The 22,744-nt window shown below is 32.5% G+C and overlaps 3 protein-coding genes across 5 annotated transcripts; 2 read left to right on the top strand and 1 right to left on the bottom strand.

Moving 5' to 3' along the window:
- Nucleotides 1,314-4,142, top strand: LOC109328236. 2 transcript variants are annotated; one of them, XM_019561604.1, is made up of 4 exons: nt 1,314-1,444; nt 1,479-1,690; nt 2,935-2,958; nt 3,624-4,142. In XM_019561604.1, the coding sequence occupies exons 2-4, from the start codon at nt 1,489-1,491 to the stop codon at nt 3,923-3,925; spliced, it is 528 nt and encodes a 175-aa protein (XP_019417149.1). In that variant the 5' UTR covers nt 1,314-1,444; nt 1,479-1,488; the 3' UTR covers nt 3,926-4,142. The 2 variants fall into 2 exon arrangements, with proteins under 2 accessions (XP_019417149.1, XP_019417148.1); XM_019561603.1 differs by having other exon boundaries at nt 1,332-1,440; nt 1,475-1,690.
- On the top strand, nt 6,645-11,519 carry LOC109328235 (calmodulin-binding protein 60 F-like). 2 transcript variants are annotated; one of them, XR_002105408.1, is made up of 8 exons: nt 6,645-7,012; nt 7,804-7,879; nt 8,407-8,465; nt 8,690-9,180; nt 9,583-9,743; nt 9,849-10,052; nt 10,379-11,155; nt 11,207-11,519. XR_002105408.1 is itself a non-coding variant. In XM_019561601.1 (7 exons), exons 1-7 carry the CDS (start codon nt 6,885-6,887, stop codon nt 11,069-11,071), a joined length of 1,812 nt encoding a protein of 603 aa, XP_019417146.1. In that variant the 5' UTR covers nt 6,645-6,884; the 3' UTR covers nt 11,072-11,519. The 2 variants fall into 2 exon arrangements, 1 of the variants encoding a protein (XP_019417146.1); XM_019561601.1 differs by having other exon boundaries at nt 10,379-11,519.
- On the bottom strand, nt 12,669-17,500 carry LOC109328468 (two-component response regulator ARR12-like). The gene is made up of 6 exons (XM_019561942.1): nt 16,832-17,500; nt 16,373-16,525; nt 15,800-16,198; nt 15,624-15,700; nt 13,819-15,072; nt 12,669-12,890 (listed from the first exon to the last, which is right to left on the bottom strand). The coding sequence occupies exons 1-6, from the start codon at nt 16,977-16,979 to the stop codon at nt 12,819-12,821; spliced, it is 2,103 nt and encodes a 700-aa protein (XP_019417487.1). The 5' UTR covers nt 16,980-17,500; the 3' UTR covers nt 12,669-12,818.

Raw genomic sequence — 22,744 nt, 5'->3', positions numbered from 1 at the left:
AATATACTCCCATTAATTTCACACAACTCTATAAAAACAAATTGTCAGACTAATTGTGATTCATTAGAAAAATACTTAATTATTAAACTTTTGAATTTAAATATTTTTTTTCAACTAACCAAAGCAAGTAACTCATTGATTCACACATTTTTGAGACAACAAATATACTGCCATTAGTTTCTCACAACTCTAAAAAAAGAAAAAGAGGTAACAAAAAACAAAAATAAAAAACATAAAATGGCACACTTGAAAATCTCAATTCTATCATACAAATGGGAATACAACATTGTTATTATTATTCTAACATACTATTGGCAATTAGGGCCGCCCTCTCCGTTCTTTCAATGCTCACACAATGTCCACCGAAATTAGGATATATATGTATATGTTCGTTTTTAAATAGGGCATGAAATATCATGCCCTGCCTACCCTAAACATGGGGAGGATGAGTATGCGAGCCGCCCTAAATAAAACTAAATAATATATACACAAATTTATATTCACTTCATATAAAATAAACAATATAATTTACATAGATGTATTTATCATAATAAACAATCATACAAATGAAACAATACATACAAAATATAAATCTAATATATAATACAAAAATACATAATTTTTATGTAAAATACAAATGCATATACATAATAAGAAAATGATAGTGTTTTCTTACATTTAATATACAAATGCATATATAACAAATTTTCTCACATTTAACAAAAATATATATACTTTTATATATTTATGTCAATACTTTATCTAATAATGCTCGTGGGCCACCCATTTTGTTCGTTAAAAATGCATGGGAGTGAATAGCATGTTGGACGGGTATTTTTGGACATGTAGACACATTTTTCATGCCTACCCACCTAATAAGTATGGGCAGACGATCCCGTAGACTTTGCCCAAATTGTCAATAATATTTTCACACTAGTCCAATAAGGGCATTGTATTAGTCATCCATAAAAGTTGGTTAATTTTCTTAAAAAAATAAAAAAAAGTAAAAATAAATCACATAATTTTTATCGAAATATTATATTTAAATTTATTAGATGTGATTTAATTAATAAATCACAAATTCAACTAGATAAAAAATATATGGCCTGATTGTTTATATTTTATATAATATTATAATATCATTTACCATTAATTGTATAATTATTATTGTTTCTTTAAAAGAATAATAAAAATAAATAATGAATAATAATACTTTCACTATAAGTCTTTAGAGATTATTAATACTCTCAACACCCTTACCAAACTATTGTATTACATATGAATATGACTTGTTCAAAGAGGCATATAATAATAATGAACAAAACTAGTTAGTTACTTTACCACAAGAAAATCCCATTGATTTCACTGTACACAGCACACACTATACCATCAAGATCATCACCATCATTGAATTAGATCTCAGTATCTCACAATCCCATTATAGATAGATAGATAGATAGAGAGAGAGAGAGAGAGAGAGAGAGAGAAATGTCAAGGGGTCGATCTGATTCTGGGGGTTGGTTAAGGCTGTGTTTGGTTGTATTTGCAATTGTTTCAGCCTTAGGAGTGTGTGGCCCTGCACTCTATTGGAGATTCAAAAAAGGAATCACTTTTCACAATTCTAACCTTTCTTGTCCTCCTTGCCTTTGTGATTGTCCTCCTCCTTTGTCCCTCTTCAAACTTGCTCCTGGTAACAATTTATACTTTATTACTTTTTACCCATTTTCAAAAATGTTAAGGGTTTCATTCCTAATATCGACACTTGTTGGAAAGTGTAGTCATGCACCTCGGTAGTGCCAAAAAGAAAGTTCACATTTTTAACCCCTTTTCAACGCTTCTCTTTGATTTTGGCACTTACCCATTTTCAAAGTTCACATTTTAAACCTTTTTTCTCAATGCTTGTCTTTGATTTTGGCACTTACCCATTTTTTTTTGTGGATGAGGGTTTTGAAATATATTGAATTTTTTATATGCGGTTCTCATTGGATCAATAGATTATGTAGAAATGTTATTAAGGTTGTAGTTCAGTATGTGTTTTATTGTGATTAGTCTAAGATTGTAACTAGAATAGATTATTGCATAGTTTTCATGCTATGATCTAAATTTCTGATTTTGATGATGATAGAGGAATTTCCACTCGTGGTTATATCATGTCGATCTTAATAATGGGTATTGGAACTACTATGATGTTAGATCTAACAAATATCAATTGGCTAGTAGTAATATTTAAAATCATGGACAATATGTTTGTTTCATGGCTTATGATTCTAATAGGGTTCATTTGAAATTTCATATGAACACACCTGGATGATGTGCTGGTTAATTAATTCTTAGATTCTAGTTCTTTGGGCTTCAATCACATCTTAGAGACAAACTTCCCCATTGAAACTTGAAATTTGTGTGTAGTTTCGAAATTTGTCGAATTGTGATGATAAAATATTCTGCTCTACAGAAATATTAACATACAAGGAAGAGAAAATGAAATAATATTGAAAAAGAATTTTATAATGGGTGTTGCCCATTGGTATCTGGCAATTGCTCTTATCTCAGATAAGCTCATTTCTTCACAGTAAGGGTCAATTTGGTATGGGTAAAATTGATGGATGAGTTTTCAATACAATTTTAAGAATAAAACTGATCCATGAAACATGCTGTAAGATTTGTCTTTTATTATTTCTCTTACCCCCTTGACTTGTGTTTTCTGTCCAATCAAGCTATATGCCGTTTTCTCATATTTATTATTTTTAGCTCTGGTGTTAAAATTGCATGAGAAAAATAATTATGACTTATAATTCCATTGCAAACTTTACGCTTAGCCATTATGTCTTGTTATAGTAGATGTCAATTATGATACTTATATGTTTAGAACTACTTTTTAATGTGATGTAAACTTCTACTTGTTTACTGATATATTTTTGTTTTGTCAATATATAGGGCTGGCCAATCTCTCTGTCTCAGGTTAGAACTTCTCCGAATGGCTTTTCTGAAATGTATACTTACGCAAGTTCCTTATTAGTATGTTTTTTTATATGAGCTATCCCATCAAAGGCAATTCCCAAGCAACCAACATCATATAGATCTTTATCATATTCGTTAGGTTTTTTATGTGGTATTTCAATTTCTGCATCCGTTTTGTGAGGGATTAAATGGTGCTATGTAAGCACTAAAAGAGCTAATCAACAAACACAACTACAATGTGCTAACTTCTATGAACATTAACAATTATTAAGAGCTAACTACTAAGAGCATGAAAAATCACTTATAACAATCTTCTAAGAACATGAACATCTTAGAATATAGCCTTTTATGCCATGTGATTTGACCTTTTATTTGGACTTCAAGTCTTAACTGGTATTATGCCTTTATCAGCATAGATGATCGAAATACGCGTTCACTGTAGTAATGTATACTGTTTAATTAAGACAAAAGAGGTGGAAGAGGTGATATTGGTTTGTCCATGATAAAATCTAACTCCACATCATGTGCGATATTTTGTAATCAGGGTCATGATGAATATAAGATTATGACAACCATGCCAAGCTTATGAAATTCGCAGAAGTTCGTTAATTTTGCTTCCGATAACTACTTATCATATGGATGACATATTCTGTGCTGATCAACAGATTGCGGAAGTAATGACCCGGATCTAAAGGAGGAGATGGAGAAGCAGTTTGTGGACCTTCTCACCGAGGAGCTTAAGTTGCAAGAAGCTGTTGCGGAAGAGCACACCCGGCACATGAACATAACTTTGGCTGAAGCAAAAAGAGTTGCATCTCAGTACCAGAGAGAGGCAGACAAATGTATTACTGCAACTGAAACATGCGAGCAGGCAAGAGAGCGTGCTCAGGCCATCCTCCTCCGGGAGAAAAAGCTTACTTCGGTCTGGGAGCAACGAGCGCATCAAATGGGCTGGGAAGGAGAGTAAATAAAGTTATTATTATTATTTGTATTCTTTATTGCTATAATCATGGTTTTACTTTTACACAAGAATGCAAGCAAAATGCTTGAGCTGTTAGCCAATGTAGTTTAAACTTTTTGTTATACTCTGTTTGAAGCTGGATTAACTATATGCTTGTATCAAACAATTTTTACTTCACATATATGCCAATCCAATGCATACAAAATGCATTATTACCACGATACAATCTTCTCCTGAGAGCTGAAAACTGATCAAATATGTTTAGTGGTCGTTATATTTTGGCTATTGCTTCCATTTCCATGTACTTGGAGTTTAGATTTTGCTGGTTTAACTAGTTGTTAGCTTTTTGATTTGAGACTCTTAGCACAATCCAACCTATATTGAAATGGTACAAATTTTCACCTGTGTATATTGGTCAGCATGTTGCTTAATGTGTATGCTTGTTTTACCACCTTATATATATTTATGGCTGGAAACGAGTTGAACCAAGTCAAATCAGAGCTCAGACGGTTCAAATCGATAAGGATTTGATCGGCACGAAACTGAACTCAAGTTCGAAATGCTCAGCTCGAATTTGGCTCGATCGAAATTTGTCAATTGTTCGGTTTGACTCGTAAGCTCAAATTGGTTTGGTTTATCAAGAGTTCGCAAACTGTTGACTTAGCTTCTTGTTCTGAGACTCTAACACAACATAAATGCTATTGATGTGATTTTATTTTCCCCATTAATTTAGCACAACCCAACCCATATTGAAATGGGTCAAATTATCACCGGTGCATATTGGTTAGCAAGTTGCATAAATTAGATGTATCTTCGTCTTTTACCAGACTCATTCAATGATGAATAGATGAAGACAATTAGCTTATTGCATTTAAAAGGCTTATTTCAATAAGTTAGGTTTATAAGCCCCTTGAGATAGTTTATGAGCTTATTTCATTTTACATTTATCAAATAATATTGATCAAATTAGCTAACTTACCAAGTAATCTTACCGAACAATATTAGTATAATCCGTAATTTGTTAGCTCTCAATTTTCAACTAGTTCTTTATAAGTTTTGAGTTTTTCTTTTGGTTTCCCACATGTACCCTTATACTGGAGGCAATCATGTCCGAGCCGGGAACATCCACAGGTATGTGAGGCTAACTCTTATAACGGGTATTTTCTTTATCCACAAGATTCGAACCTGAGACCTTACTTAAGGGGAATCAAACATATACCACTTGAACCAACCATTGGATGTGTAAAATATATTAATGAGCATATAATAGATAAGCTTAAACAAATTAAGAGTTGGTTATGTACTATGAATGAAATATAAAATCTTCACACATGGGTTACTAAGAGTGACAGTTCTCAAGAATCATGAGGCTGCACATGGGCACACTTCAAGATTCTAGGCACATGTACCACTATTGTGATCCATCCAAAGGGTGTCGGCTCATATTTTTATTAGTGATACCAATTTCATTTATTAAAAGGTAAAAATTCAAATTAGTCATTAAAAATCGTGAATGTGAAGCAGAAGTGTCTTTCATCGGTACTGAAGTGTTTCAAAAATGAGAAAATTATATATGTTATGATAATGTAAGAGTTGCATATATTATTATTACATTCATCACTTATATTTAATCATTATTAACGCTTAAAAAATAATATAAATGAATTGTGAACAATGTTGTATAACTCTTTACATAGAAAATGTATGAAAAAATGTCTAAAATTTGTTTCCATTTGAAAATTTTAAGTTTTCTAATTTTCAAATAACCTACAATAGATTTTTTTGACAAATAAAATTGATTCAAGAAAATATCAATACAGATTTGTCCTTAGTACTTTGAAATAATTATATAGAATAAATTTGTAAAGAACTAAAGATAGAAGGAAACCAAGTTTTATCCTTATTTATTTGAACAAAACAAACAATATAATTTTTTCTTAGGACATAAAAGTAGTGTCTTAATGAGAGAAAAATATTGCATGGTAAGTGAAGTTGCAAAAAAAAGGTTTATGCAATTGTTGCATTGCATTATGTTTTGTATGTTTGAAATTTTAACCGAAATCTAGCTATAATGAGATATTTCATAAAAGAAACTGATTCTGTCTTGTCGCCGACACCTACTTCTAACAAAGTCAAAGACGCATGTTATTCCACCAAACGCGCTTTCAATTTCAGATTCATGCACACATCCATCCCAGCTGTGAACTTCAATAATATCATATTATCATGGTGATACTCTAACCCCACTAAATTTTTTAGATGATAAAAAATCAAATATTTAATTCCTAAAAATAATATTTGTGGAAAGAGATAATCACACGTTATGAAATGAATTAGTTCTTTATCTAAAAGAATGGTAAATTGTATCTTTGTTAGTATAAAAAATTATAAATTTTAATAAGAACACTAATTTATTAGTTTTTTATATTGTTAAGATTCTACTATGCCATTTATGTATTAACTTCACCAACTGTTAAATAAAAAACATATATACCGAAAGTACAGGAGTTCTATTCATACTCTATCAATACATCATCTATCACTCATATTTAACTATCGTATAAAAATAATATAAATAAATTGTATATAATAATATTATATTAATCTTTACAATATTACTTTTTACACAAGTAAACTTAACGTGTGAAAAATGATAAACTAAAACCACTGGGATAGATCTATACTACAGTGACTACATTTATATTTAATTATTTTATATTTGATGTCCTAATCCTAGATCCAGAAATGTGAAAATAAATGAACAAGTTTCCCTTCTTTATACTGGTTTCTGAACTCAAAACATTTAAGGTTTAGTTAGGTACTAGATTTTTACTCTACACTTTTCTTCATCTGGGAAGTTTCTGGGGTATACCTTGTACCTATCCTAGGATCACTAGGACAATACCAAGTTTCTAAATATAGAAATAGTCAAAGGATCTCATTGGGATTAAACAAGTTTCTATTAATGGAAAGTTCCAAGAACAATAGAGTAGAGAAGAGAGGGTATGACTTAGTTGAGAAAGGTGATGATGATGAAGATGCACAACATCATGTTACTCAATCAAAGAAGCCTAAGCTACCAGGATTAGCAAGGTATTAATCAATACAATTTATAACTATTCATTCAGTTATTATGGTTAGTCATTAGTGTATTATATTTTGATGTATGTTTGGGTATGATCTTTTTTTAGAGTAATTGCTTGTTTTTGATACAAAATAAGAAAATCTAAATGCTAAATTTAGTTATTTGCTTCAAAGTTAATATGAAGTTTGGTTCTGTGCAAATACTCTAAGGGTTCGTTTGCGAGTTGAGTTTTGGAGAGAAGAAAATGAAAACCCGATGGTTTGAGAGTCGTGAGATACATTTATGAGATGGTTCTGAAGCATTCTCTTCCCTTATTCTTCCTCCAAAACTCAACTCGCAAATGCACCCTTGGGATTTTAACAATGTTATTGTCATTGTCAAACTGGTTCTTGCTTCTGTTGTTAATTATTGTTAATATATATAGTTGTTTGGATTAACTTCAGTTGTAACTAGATCTTGATAACATGATACCAGTTGTAGCATGTAGGGTTAAATAATTAATTGTTTGTGGCTGCTAATTTTGGAACTCACTAATGTAGAAATTCTTATTTTGAAGAATACTAATCTAAGTTGGATTTGAGTACAAATAATGTCATTTTCTTTTTGTAATCTTATATATATAAGTGAAGTTGGTTTTAGGTATATGCATTTGAAATGTTTTCAACTTTTGAGCTTCTAAACATTTTTCCTTTTTTGGTATCAGTTAACCTCAATTTAAGGTGTTACTTTTATATTTTTTTCAATGCATTTTATTGCAAAGTTGGTTACACTGACACCAATAATTACTTGAAATATGCAGTGTAATTGTGGAAGCTTTAAAGGTGGATAGTCTTCAGAGACTTTGCTCATCTTTGGAACCTCTTCTCAGGAAAATTGTGAGTTATAGTTACTTTCTGAGTATTTACTATTTAGTCCTGCATATGTTTAGAGGATTTGTCTTTTCTGTTTTTTTTTTGGTTCATAGAAATTTGTTTCATAAGCAATGACTAATCACTTTCTGATATAATAGTTATCCCTACGCTTGAACACCCTTCACAGAAGAAGTGATATAAAAGTACCTTTTGACAAAATTCAGTTACTGTGTGTTGTTTAACCCAAATGTAAAGTAGTCTACAAGAAAAAACTGAGTATACTTTTATTTGTGACCGTATTAATGCTTTTTCTAGAGTTTGATATTTCAATATTATGCTTATTGCTTTTGTCGGGAAGTAAGTCTCACATTGTCTGCCTCATTCTTCTAAGCATGGTTTAAATATTTGTTGGGCTACTCCCCTTATTTCCAATTGGTTTTGAGATGAAACATGTAATAACTTTCATTTAGAAGTAGCTGTATGCCTCTTAGTGAAGATCTACGGCGTTTCGTAACGTATTCTGTTAATCCTTCTAATTCCGTGGACTATAGGTTAGTGAAGAAGTGGAGCGTGCTTTGGCAAAATTGGGCCCTGCTCAACTGGCTGAAAGGTGTGTTTCCTTGTTAAATTAGAGTTATTAAAATCTTATTTTTAGTTACTAATGCTTGTTCAGTGTGATGCTGATGGCCGATGAGCGATTTAAGGGGATTAACAATATTTATGTACGCGCGGTCCTTATCAATATGATGAAATTTGGATGATGCAACATTAGTAATAACTATTATGTATTATCTGTTATCCATGATGTCGTTAATTACATTTTACTTGTGTCAGATCACCACCAAGAATAGAAGGACCTGGTGCAAAGAATCTGCAGCTTCATTTCAGAACAAGAATGCCTCCGCACTTGTTCACAGGAGGGAAGGTTGAGGGAGAGCAAGGAGCAGCTATCCATGTTGTCTTGCAGGATCCGAACACAGGCAATGTAGTTCAGGTCGGACCACAATCGGTTGCTAAATTGAATGTTGTGGTGCTTGAAGGTGACTTTAATGAAGAAGCTGATGATGATTGGACAAAAGAGCACTTCGAAAGCCACGAAGTAAAGGAACGTGAAGGGAAAAGGCCACTTCTTACCGGAGATTTGCAGGTTAGCCTAAAGGAAGGGGTAGGGACCGTAAGTGATCTTACTTTCACAGACAATTCTAGCTGGATAAGAAGCAGAAAATTCAGGCTTGGTGTTAAGGTGGCTCCTGGGTCTTGTGAGGGGATTCGTGTTCGCGAGGGAAAGACTGAAGCTTTTGCAGTTAAAGATCATAGAGGAGAATGTGAGTTTTCTAACAGTTTACCTTCTTGTTTTTGGCTTATGATAAAATAATTGTGTTTGTCTAGCTAAAATATCTAATCAATAAAAGTGTAATCGCAAGGTTTAGATAACAAAAGTTACAAAACTTTGAAATCAGAGATATAACGTGCATCCACCTAATAGGCGTTTTCGGAAGGTGATCATATACATGGTATAGAGCCTCTGTAACTTTGTCAGGAGTGTGTGTACTGTCCACAACCATTCTTCTGTAGGAGTTGGTTCTTGACACTTGTATAGTTTTATTAAGTGTCCAGGATAAACTTCCATACTTACAACGAATTTCCTCATATGTATAAAAATATTGGAAATATATTATAGAGTTCTTGAATCCTGATATATTGAAATATTTCTGTGTGATTTTCAGTATACAAGAAACACTATCCACCAGCTTTACATGACGAAGTTTGGAGACTGGATCGGATTGCGAAGGATGGGGCACTTCACAAAAAATTGATTCAAGCAAAAATATCAACTGTCGAAGATTTCCTGCGCCTTCTTGTCCGTGACCCACAGAAATTAAGAAGTGTAAGAAAGAAGTCCTACTTGTGCATAAGCATCCATATCATTCTTCTATAATCCAAACTATCCGAATATTCCTTTCGACAAACTTAATTGCTACCTTTACTACAGATACTTGGTAGTGGCATGTCCAACAGAATGTGGGAGAACACAGTGGAGCATGCCAAGACATGTGTCTTGGGTGGTAAGCTTTTTGTTTACTACACTGATGAATCCGGTAGCACTGGCATTGTGTTCAACAATATATACGAGCTGAGAGGCCTCATTGCCGACGGGCAGTTTTTCTCTTTGGATTCACTTACTCTAGATCAGAAGGTCAGTTTTTAGCACTAACTTAAAACACTATTTCTTGATCAATTTGATATAATTCCCCGACGGATCCACAAAACATCAAAGGAAGTGGCTGAATACATAAAATTAAAAAACAATCATATGTATAAGGGCGGCCCGATGCACAAGGCAAACAACCTTATTATTGCGCCGAGGATCACCCTCTTTATATATATAAATATATAGGAGGGGCAGCACCATGCTTTCCATCCTTTAATATGTGATCGACGCTTAAATTTTTGCACCTCCATTACCCTGTGTGTTTGTTAAATTTCTCGTATCTGCTCATTTATTGAGATTTTGAATAACAGATGTCTGTGGATTCCTTGGTGAAGAAGGCATATGACAATTGGAACCAGGTTATAGAATATGATGGCAAAGTTTTTAATTCCAAAAAGGGTTCAAGATCTTTAGTAACACCTATGTTGCTTCATAACAATGTCCAAGAGCAGCACTATACTTATCCAAAGAATAGGCTTCCATATGTCCCCTCTGAACCAAATCAACATTTGCAAATAACAAATAACTACTCATCTGGTCCCGAGTTGTCTGATTATCCGTTCGGAAGATCTGATAATCAGATGGTAGGGACATCATCAAATAACTCGCAAATAGCATTGTCAGGCAGCATGAATTACATACCCGATGAACATCAGGAAGTTGGAGGTACATATTTTCAAGGAGAGTGGTCTAAGCAGAGAAGTGGGCAAGGATTGGAAGACATTGTGGCCGAAGAACTCCGTCTTAGGAGTTCGGAGATGTTGGGGAGTGACGATATGCAACGGTTACTTAAGACAATCAACTATGGTCATTCTAATGAGGCTTGTTATACCTATAGTCTTCAATATGAGCCTCAGATGTATGATTCTTTCAGTGAGGATCATGGCAAGTCTTCCGGAAAAGCTGTTGTTGGATGGCTTAAGCTAAAAGCTGCTTTGAGATGGGGCATATTTATAAGGAAAAAAGCTGCAGAAAGGAGAGCACAACTTACTGAGTTGAATTGAGGTAAATGCTTGAAAGCGGGAAATTTTCATCTCATTTCAAGCTAGGAGCTTGCTTAAATTATGCTCGGACCCATCGTGTAACCGGTGTTCAACTCATTTCAAGTTAGGAGCTTGCTTAAATTATGCTCGGACCAGTCGTGTAACCGGCGTTCAACTCATAGAAGAATTTAGAAAAAGTTGTAAAGAAATGCATTATAAAGTGGAAACTATGTATTATGTGGCAACAAATTCAAGACTGCAACCTTAGGACATGCTTACATTACAAACCACAGTTTTCACTGAGATTAAATATTAGACATTCTGTGTTAAGCTCTCTCTCATTGTGGTATTTTTTCATTATTATTGTGTAATTTAATATGATTCATATTTTAATTTCTTAATTTTGTTTTTACTGATCTGAAGTTTGTATCTAATGTGAATTGTTTTTAATTATATTATGATACTGTATAAGTTAATATTTATGAGCTTATCCCACATGTGATAAAATAACTTGTAATGAAGAAAATTAGACAACTTTCATGTTCATGAGGCACACATATGATTCATCTCTGCCCAATGAAAATTAAATAATTTCCTTAAAGCTTAGACAGATTCACATCCCCATTTTATATAAATAAAGAGTTGAATTTGGTGATTCCAATTATATTTGCTGCAAATTTCAACATTGGGTATTGGGATAAAGTTTCATTGAATCTTTTTTTGGTGATGATGATTCATTGAATCTATGTCTCCACTACCTGGTTGGCTATAGAGTGGAGAAGCTTAGTGTTAGTTGCAACTTCCTTTGCAAGAGTCGTGTAACTAGTGTTTGACCGACTTTATGTAATCAATGTTCAACCGAAAATCAAGATGGGATAGTAAGCACCCAAACTTCAATGAAATCTAATTGTTGATGTTATTTGTGTTCATTATACATATTCATATAACTCTTTGCTCATTATTGCTCATGTGACTGATTCCCAGTTGGTGCCAATTTATTGTGATGTAAGATTCAAAGGACACATTCACTAGCAAAGGGACAAATCAACTGGCAAATGAGGAAAAAAATAGACATTGTTGTAATATTCTACTCATTTTCTCTAATATATCTTAGATAGATACTCTCCATTTTTATAGATGTAATCAACAAGTAGGTATCATTTGTTGCATGGACAAAATATAATGTAAAAACATTGTTCTATTCTTCTTTCTAGTGGATCTCCTATTATGCACCAAATATATAAGAGAGTTTATTCCGTTTTGTCTTTTTCTGACATGTTTACTAAATTGTATGTTGTGTTATGTTTGTTTGAGTAGATGAAAAATACAAAAAAAAAATGGTAAATATAAAAAATAATACCCAAAATGGGATAGAAAGATTGATTTTCAGTGTTGCTTAGAAAATCACTTTCATGATATTGAAATTGCAAGAAATTTACAGAATGGAGTTCAAACTAGTTGCATTTCATTTTTTAACATTTTTATACCAAGAATGTGCAAAATGATTTTTTATAGTACAATCTCCAAATCTAATAAGCATATGTGGAAAAGAAAGAGCACAGGAAGTAAGAAATAACTTCACATTACAATTATTCTGTGTAATGAGAAAAAAGGCAAGAACTATAAGGCACATTAAGTTAAAATTTTTGTAGCAGAAACATAGAAACTTAAGTACATCAAAGAGAAACTACACAATGAAACAGGTTCCAAATTATAGAGGCACATAGAAACTTAAGTTTCACAATTTTTTGTGCTGAAGCAGAAGAAATCAGATACATGAACCCACAGGGTAGGCATCAAATCCCATTTCTCCATTCATCAATATCAAATCATGTTGCTCCTGCATTAGAAACACTCTTATCATGAAATGATGAAAAACACAAGGTAATTTTCTTTCATTGCAAATCAAGACTAAAACCAAATTATAAAGGCACATAAGTTATATGTATACAACTATATATTCACACATCCTAATAAAGTATGTGAGTTCTTATGGAGATACTTATAACAAAGAAACCAAAGGTTATGATCCTAATACATCATAAACTACCACATCCTCGACAAAGATATATACCGGTTAAAAGACAATTCCATTCGACCAAGAAAACCTACCACATCCTCAGCGAATAAGTTAATGAACCTAATACATTAGTGAAGATTCCAATCCACTGTTCAGAAACTATATTGAATCGTGGATTGCTATAAGCACTTTATCCCCTTAGTCTGTCTGAATTACACTCAACTTGCCTTTCTATAAGTTTATAATACAGAGACAATAACGATCCGTGTAACTTGGGAAACCAGAGAGGAGGTTTAGATAACAATTACTGTTATTGAAATGAAAAAGCATTTATGACTGCAGAATCTGTCTCTAGTTAGTAACACTAATTTATAATCAATTGCTTCATTGGCATGAATTGCCTACTAAATTGACATGGTTTGCCATGATTTGCATCATTAAATAATTCCAATAGCAACGAACGCTTAAAAAATGACGTTGCACAATTATTTTTAATTCTTTCAAGTCAGAGCTAGAGAAAAAATATTGAACCACAATGCTCTAAAACTCAAACCATTCATACAAGCATCTACCAGAAGCAACCGATACTAAAAAAAGTGATTGTGCTTACATTGTTATAAGCAACTAAAAGTAGTGCAATTCAGTTGTTTTGTGATACCATTGCGATCGCAGAAACGTTTAAAGGGGTAGGGGATAAAAGTTGATAATTTCTTCTTAAAAACGGAAGAGATAGGTTATATGATCATACCCTTTTGACCATTGCACCCATGATCTCATCCAAGGTCCCATAGTTATTATGAATAAATCCATCCTGGGACTTCATTTGCTCCAAAATGTAGGCATCATTTGGCTTGAATCTTATGCCCGAAGAAAGTTTCTCAACCTCGTTGCACTGAGGCATTGATGGGGAAGCCCCATTCAGTTGGCCACACAAAGATGCATCAATTCTATTGCCGCAAGTTGTACTATTTTGGTTAAAACTGTTCCCCAGAGTGTTCATCACTCCACTAGAAGAAACCAGTGAATTTACAGAATTGAAGGGACGGCTCATGTTTTCGTTATAGTCCAGTCTATGTTCATCCCATCTTTGTCGTGGTGTATAACTTGAAGGCTGTAAAATATTCCTGGTCAAGTCTTCTTGACATTGCAGCTCACTTCGAGAATCCTCCAAAGGTACAGAAATTGCAATTCTGGACGAGAAATCCACTGGACTGTTACCGATAAGAGTACTTGAGTTGGAAACATTCATGCCGGTGAGAGGCAGTTGGTCATTATTGAAAGTCTCACAAAATGGCAAAGAATTGGCAGGAAATTTAGGCAACTGAGCTGCACTCGGCCAGTTCTCATTAGAACGATTATAGTCCAGCATATTCGAAGAACTGCACATGCCGACATCAAAAGATTCTGTGCCCAGAGGAGCTGCTCTAACAGAAGACTGATTTCTAAATGCTCCTGAATGGGTTTGTTGCGAGTTCCCTTGTAACATCAAATGATTATTTGAGACACAAGGTATAGAATTGTTAGCATTACCAACAGTAACCCTACTATCTGGGAAGCCGGAAGCAGCTGTGAATCCACTTTGATCAACTTGACTTAACTGTGTTAAACCAGTTGTACAGTTGCTTTGTTTGGCCGGTGTAAGCTCGATTGATGTTGGAATGCCGTGAAATAAACTTGAGCTATGATTTGCAGGAAATATGGATGGCTGAATATTTCCAACTGTGTTGAATGAGCTGCTAATGTTTTGAGATTGGACAGGACTGATTAGTGCAGAAGAACTAATTCCTCTCATGTTCAAGCCAGCCGGGGAATTCAGCCTACCGAAAATTCCACTTGATGCATAAGATGGTAATGTAGCGGTTGACAACCTTCCTGATCCAGATGAAGCACAAAAATCTCCATATCCATCTATTGAACCCATCCGCATGTAAGAATCACTACCACCAAATACAGCAACCATACTAGCTTGCTGGGTTGCCTTTTTCAGATAGAGTCGATATTTCTGCAATACAAAATGACAGTGAGCCTCTGCGTAATCATAACAACATTAAAAAGTATATTTTGATGTGAAAAATGAAGAGCTAGCCCTATCAACTTCCGATGCATATAAGCAAATAAATAAACAGCTGCAGGAGAAAATATGCACATTTTGCTTGACTAAACGAATGATATTCAGACTCGGTTGATCAAGCAATCATCATCCGATCAGTGATTGGACTTGAAAACGTGCCAAAAATCTTCATTAGTAAAACATACTTCTTTTGGATTTGATCTATCCTATTTTATTAAAAAAATTATACGAAATATCTATAACATTATGCTATGCGCATAACTCACTTGCTGTTAATTAGTTTTGTTACAATAGAAGCATAAGTGATATCGATTATTCAAGAATCGAAGTTGATTTGCTTTATAAAAAGAGGATATCAATGAACTTATACAAACTTTCATTTCGTAAGTTATCATTGAACAATATTTAAAAAATAATCAGATGTAAGATTTCCATTCCATGATTTGCCAACGACGACTAAATAGAACAATTAAGATAACTACCTGCAGATGGCTTGCCACGTTTTCCCTTGTAAGCCCTTCAACATTCATCATGTCAAGTATTTTCTTTGGAACAGCCTCTGAAATAACAAGTGAAAAGTTAGAATTTAAGATGAGTTCTCAAGACAAACAAAATAAAAAATTTATATCTTCGACAACAAATTTTCCATTCAACTCACTTTCAAGGCCAAGTTGGTTAACTGCCCCAACAAATTTTCTATGCAGCTCAACTGACCAAACTACACGAGGCCTTTTCTGCGCTGAGGGATCCTCAGTCTCTTCTTCATCTGCATCAGGGTCTTCTTCTTCATCCTCACTTTGGTCCTTTCTTCTCTTACCAAGAGCTTTATTTTGATCAGCACTGCTTTCTGATAAGATGCCTTGACTACCTTCCCCAGCAATATTAGGACCCTTCTCCTCTTTGGAAGGCTTATCCCCGCTATCAGTTTTTTTCTTTCGCACGACATGTTGCCATATGTTCTTCAGCTCCTCGAGTCGAACCGGTTTCAGCAAATAGTCACATGCACCATGTGCAACACCCTTCATCACCAGCTTTGTATCACTGTGTGCTGACAACACTAAAACAAAATGAAAAAAAATATAATAGTTTAGATCAAATATCTGCGAGACAACGAATTTAAACAAGCTGAGTTGTAATTATGAGTATCCCCATCAGTTATAAAACTGAAACATCAGAATGATAAGTAAATCTTAGGTCAAAGGCATGTCAATAGAAAAGTTTATAAGCTTACTGATAACAGGTAAGTCCATTTCAAGTCCCACCAACTCAAGGAGCTTAAACCCATCAATATCTGGCATATTCACATCACTGATGACAAGGTCAAAGTTATTTCTGTTTTCCCTCAACATTCTCAGCGCCTCAATCGCCTGATTAGTTGTCGTAACTGCAACAACAGCGACGAATCGGATATGAGATTAGGCATAGCCAAAGGCCACCTCAACTATTGAAGTAGATAGCCTAAACAGAATGTTGCATAATTAAGATTTCTACACTAATGCAACAACCCAAAATCAAAATCATTAAAAATATCCAAGTTTTGAACCAAAGCCTTTATCTTTAGTGAAATTAAGCATTCCCACCCTTGCAAAGAAACAATATTTGAATTAAAAATTTCAAGAAATTGCAAAGAATAATTGATATAACACATGTTAAGCATAGTGAATTAAGAAAATATTATGAAGTAACAAACCATGGTACTGGCATTTGCGTAGGAGGGTCTCCAAAACTCTGAGGCAAATTGGTTCATCATCCACAGCAAGGACACGCATACCTACAGGAAAAGGGTCACTAGCCCCTTCTTCATCCACCACAGGACCCCTTTGATTCTCCACAGCCATCTTAAGCCACCACAACAGAACCAAATTACCCAGATGAGAAAAACCAGAGATCACAGTTCAAAGACTAAAAAGATCAAATTTTTATAACAGAAACTTATAGTTCCAACTTCCAAGAAGCCTTTTTCACAAACACAGGAACCACCACAAAGAGAGAGAGAGAAAGAGACAATAATAAGAGAGAGAGAAAACAAAGAAAGAGAAAGGGAGAGAATGTAGAACTGGAGAGAGTAACTAAACCTGTAACAAACAAATAATGACAATGATGGATTGAAGCCAACAAAAAACAAAACAAAACAGAAATCTTTTTAGTATTTTAGTGAAAGTTATTTCTCTCTCTCTCTCTGTTACTCTGTTCTGCAATTTGTCCTTCACTTTTTCTACCACAAGAGAAGATTAAAAAAAAAAGGCTTTGACTTAAATCTTTCAATAATCACTTATGCAAAATACAATAATGCAGTGTTTGCTTCCATCACCCACTTTTTATATTAGTTTTTTCTCTCTATAACACGCCAATGCCAGTGGAACATGACCTTAATTTGGACCCTTTTTTTCAGGAATTGATAGTGTAATACTCATGTGCTCAACTTGATCAATAATTAATAGAGATCTCAAATCCAGTCTTATACTAGAACACATCTTTTGTCTATGATAGTATTTATGATATGTTAGAAAAATTTATATTTAAGTTAAATATTAATTATTAAATATTTTTCTAAATAATTATAGTTTATGACATATGAACTAATACAATATTGTAAGACAAAAGATATGGTCTCATTTTATATAGGGTCGGAGTATAGTGATAGTGATGTAAAATCATTAATAATAATGAAAAATTAATTTTTTTTATTTTATATGTGATGTTTTTAGACAACTGATATCTTAAATCAATGGTATCCCACAATACTACTTCATATGCCCCACTTAACCAATTTGAAGTGTTATGATTTGTTCAAATCATTTCAATCATGCTTATGATCAATGTGTCTTTTTTTTTCCTTTCTTTTGTTACAAGGTTTATCTTTTTTTATATGGTGAAAACAAGGTTTAACTTTTCGAGCTAATTAAGGTTTGATTGATGATGGGGTTTAAGGTTTTACTTAAATTGTAGAAAATTATCAAAAGTATGTGACTTATAGTTAAAAAAGAAAAATATCATGAAGAATCTTGCCATGATTATGTTATTATGTTACATTAAATGCTGTTGCTATTTAAGACTTTAAGTTGTTTATATTCAAACAAAATTAAATAAGATAATTTCCTAAATTAATTTTTTTTTAAGAATCCCATGATTTTAGACATAAAAGATACTCTTTTTCTCAGTTTAATGTCATCATTAGGAACAATTAAATGATATTACAAATCATATCTCAAATTTTGTCTCACATGTAAATATGTCATTTAAATTAAAAAATTAAATATTTTTTATTTTTACTTTAATATTATTAGTGTGAGAAATAATTTATAATATATTTTAGGACAATGTAGTCTTATTCTATCATCAGATACAAAATGTTTTTGTCCTTCCATTAGTAATAGCTGTCATTATCTACTAAGATGAAGTGCTGTTCCCTGAATAGCAAGTTAGTGGCTAGACTAACACCCAAGATGGAAAGTTCTCAATCAAAATATTCCTTTTTCCCTTTAGCATATACCATCTTAGAAATTACTATTACACAAATATGATTACAATTATCACTATCATATAAGATCTAATCATATGAGACATTAAATCAGAAATACTTAACATTCAATAACTTGTTTGTATTATAAGTTTATAACCCAAAAAATAAGTTTTTGTATTTGGATTAATAATGAAAAATATTTTATTCAATTAAAAGGTTTGAATGCATAAGTATTAGGGGTGTTCAGATTGAGGCTAGTAAAAAAATCGAAAATCAATCCAAATAACTGTAACCACGAAAAACCAAAATTGATTGGATTATATTGGACTAGTTTTTAGAAAATTGATCGGTTTGAATCGGTTTTGGTTCCAATTTCAAAATTCATAATGGAACCAATATTAATTACATATACATAAAAATGAAGATGATTTTCTTTCTAAATCTAATTAATCTTACAATTGATAATATAAAATTACATTTTTTATATTTTTAATTATTAAAAGTGTTATTAATTATTAGTTAAAACTTTCTGATTATTAAAATTATATTGGGTGTGTTATTGATAACTTGATGTTGTTTTCATGGTGTCTTATTTTCCTCTTATTTTTGTTGTTGTCTTTCTTATTTTTAGTTCAAAGTGATATTATTAACGTTCAAATAAATTTTTGCGTGTATCCCATTTGGTATGGGGAGTCTTGGAATATAGTCATTGTTTTTTTTTGTTGTTGAAAATTTGACACTTTGGAAAAACATTAATCAAAATAGACATGTTTTTATATGAATTTGACATTATTATGAAAGTGTGTTATATTTGTTATTTTTAACTAAAAATTGAATCAAACTGGACTGAAATCATATGTAAATTTTGGATCAGATTTTTTAATGTAAATCAACCAAAACGATTCAAACTGTATCTTATTTATGTCTTCAGATTGGATGACTTGTTTTCCTGAAAACCAATTCAAGTTGACCGTGAACGCTCTTAATTTGTATGTGAACACTTTTAAACAATTCTCCTTATTCTTGCAAATTATATTTATTATCATACAATGATAAAATTTACTTTAAGAAAATTAAAGTTATTATTAAAATTATCATTTTTTATTCACTTGAAATAAACTCAGATAAGGAAATCACTTAAACTTGTATTTCACAAAAAGTATCATGAACTAGTAAGTAAGTTTTTTTGGTAATGGGAAAACAAACAAAGTAAGAAAGCTACAAAAAGGTTGAAAGATCCATTCGCAAGATTTGGATGCTCCTATTAGTATCGAGTCTTGGATCTTCAAATTCTTTGAAGAATCTGACTTAAGTTTATATATATATAGTTTGTCAACATATATATTTTCTTCCTTCATAACATGTTGTATTTAAATAATCCAATACTGCCCAATTAAATTGTGGATAGTGTTGATAACTTGAACGTTATTAGTGTTACATATCTGTATTCCATGTAAGATGATGTAACAATAACAATGTTAAAACTAATTTTATGAATTTAAAATTAAAGATAATTCCCTATGAAGGTTTAGAATGAACAGAGAAATAGAATGAACAAAGAAAGAGAGAACATGATTTGGGTGAGTGCTGTTTTCCCCACTCCCCATTTCTTAGAAAAAATTATTCCAAAACTGACCCACATATATAGTCGGGCAAGCTAAATTTGATAAGTCAGGAAGTATAATACTTATATATTATTAGTATAAATATTTATACATAATTAATATATTTTAATGTACTTTTACTTAAAAATTACTGATAATTAAATATCAATTATGTGTAATGTAATAACAATATAAAAAACTCTCACATAGAATATGCTTATATTTTTCTATGAGCTATTATCATAAGTCTCTCAAACATTTTGATAAGTATTTATACCGTAAGAGAAACTTAAATAAACTCTTCCAAATGAGACATACAAATTAACACTTGTCTCTTGTTATTATTAAATTTATATCTATTTTTACTATATAATAAAAATAAATCTTATCACATCAGTAAGGGACATGTCCTAGTATCTCATGCAAAAAATTTCCTCTAAAAGCTCTCTACCTCTTAGTGATTAGTCTCACACATAAGATGAAAAACTCTCTTTACTATTTGTTTCAATTTAATATAATAATTCATTATCTTTCTCTCACATTTCATTTGAAAGCATATAACTTCTCTCTCTACTTTTCACTCCATCATTTCATCACTTTCCTTATCTTCCACGATTTTTTTTCTCTTTTTGGTTTGTATTCTTCTTCCATTTCATTTCAAAAGATTCTATTGTTATTAGTGGCAAGAGATGTGTGTTACCATATGAAAGTATTCATTTTTTTACCAGAATGTTTTATAGTTAACTTTAGAGTGGTTTTATGCATCTAGATCTGTTCATTGATTTTTTTTCCATTGTAATAAAGTATTTTCTTTATTGTTTTTTGTTTATTTTGTGGATGGTGTCTCTTATTGTTGGTTTACCCTCGAAGCATTGTTGTAGGTTAGTTTTCTACATCTTTGTGCATCTCTTATTTTGTTTATAGACTTTTCTAGTCAAAGTAATCATTATTTTCACAAACATCATATGAATTATCTTGATACCACTGTGATATAACTCTTGAAAATGGCGTCGACAATGATGAATCTTACAGAAGAAGATAGAAGTTAATAGTTTCTGACAATTTGGTATTTTTATCACTTTCCCTTCAATTTTTAAAGAAATAATTGTTTAAAAGCAAACACTAGAGAATGTATTATATGTTATCATACCTAAACTAGAGCAACAAATAACACACTACTGTTCTTGTATGTGTTTTTATAGTCATTTTTTGTATAGTCATTCTGATATAACTATCTTATCATTTTAGAAAAGATGATTTCTACCTTACAAAATCAACCCACAACTTTAAAGTATACATGCATCTTTTATTTCATTTATAGACTTTTCTGCTCAAAATAATCATTATTTTCACAAAGAGCATATGGATTATCTTGATACCAGGTTGTGATATAACTATTAAAAAATGGTGTCCACATCGATGAATGTTACAGAGGAAGAGAGAAGTTAATAGTCCATGATAATTTTGTTTTTGATCATTTTCCCTTCAATTTGTAAAGAAATAGTTGTTTAAAAGTAAACGTTAGAGAATGTTGTTAGAATTTCTGACAATTTATGGGTCACAAATATAATTCTATGATTGTGTTATGGTCATTATGTAATTAGCCAAAATATAAAATGATCTTCAGTAATTATTGCAACTAAAGTAGTAACCACTTCATGGTTACTTTTATGGGTTATGGTCCCCATTTGTAGAGCAACAGGTTTTAAGGTGTAAGGTTAAGGAGAATAAAGGTGGATTAGGATAGTGATATCCATAGGGATAAAACACTATCCTAGTTATCCGCATCAATATATAAGGAACTCTCCTCATAAGAAAGGGAACCTCACCATAAGGCAAACACTCAAGAAAAGAGCTCTCTCATTCCCCTCTAGAGAAGCATAAGGAAATCATTCGACGCTCTATCATCTGGAAGATCATCGCACCCTCATACCTTCGAGATTCCGGAAATGGCTCAACAAGGTATGTTCTTCATCTTCACCATGAACTCATTTGGGGTTTCTTCGGTCTGGACGGACCATGGTTGCTCCATTTGGGTTTATGTATGAGCATAAACATTAGCTTATGGGAACAAAGTCATTGTCATAAGGACTTCTATGTTTAAATCTATGGATTTCGGATGGAGATATTTTCCAACAAGTGGTATCAGAGCCACCCCAATTTGATTCATGAGTGAAATTAGGGTTCTTGCTTTTCTTCCCCAAATCTGGTTTGATTTAGGATTGTGGTGTCTTGTTTATGCCATGAATCGATTAAGAAAAACATTTATGCTTATCCATATGAACATAAAAGGATTTGAAATGCATAAATGTTGTTTTCTGCTGTTTTTCCTTGATTTTTTGGATGATTTTTTGAAGAACAACGATGCAGAAATCGCACTGTTCATCTTCTGTCGCAGTGCTCTCGCCCAAGCGAGAGTGTCTCGCCCGAGCGAGAGTGGCTCGCCCAAGCGAGAGCTAAACATAAACATTTGCTTCAATTGCGCTCAAGCGAGGAGATCCTCGCCCAAGCGACAGCTCGCCCAAGCGAGTGTACG

This window comes from Lupinus angustifolius, chromosome LG15, assembly GCF_001865875.1.
Source record: "Lupinus angustifolius cultivar Tanjil chromosome LG15, LupAngTanjil_v1.0, whole genome shotgun sequence".
In the NCBI taxonomy this organism is placed as follows: domain Eukaryota; kingdom Viridiplantae; phylum Streptophyta; class Magnoliopsida; order Fabales; family Fabaceae; genus Lupinus; species Lupinus angustifolius.
The sequence above is the reverse complement of the archived record's forward strand: the minus strand, read 5'-3'. Positions and strand labels throughout refer to the sequence as shown.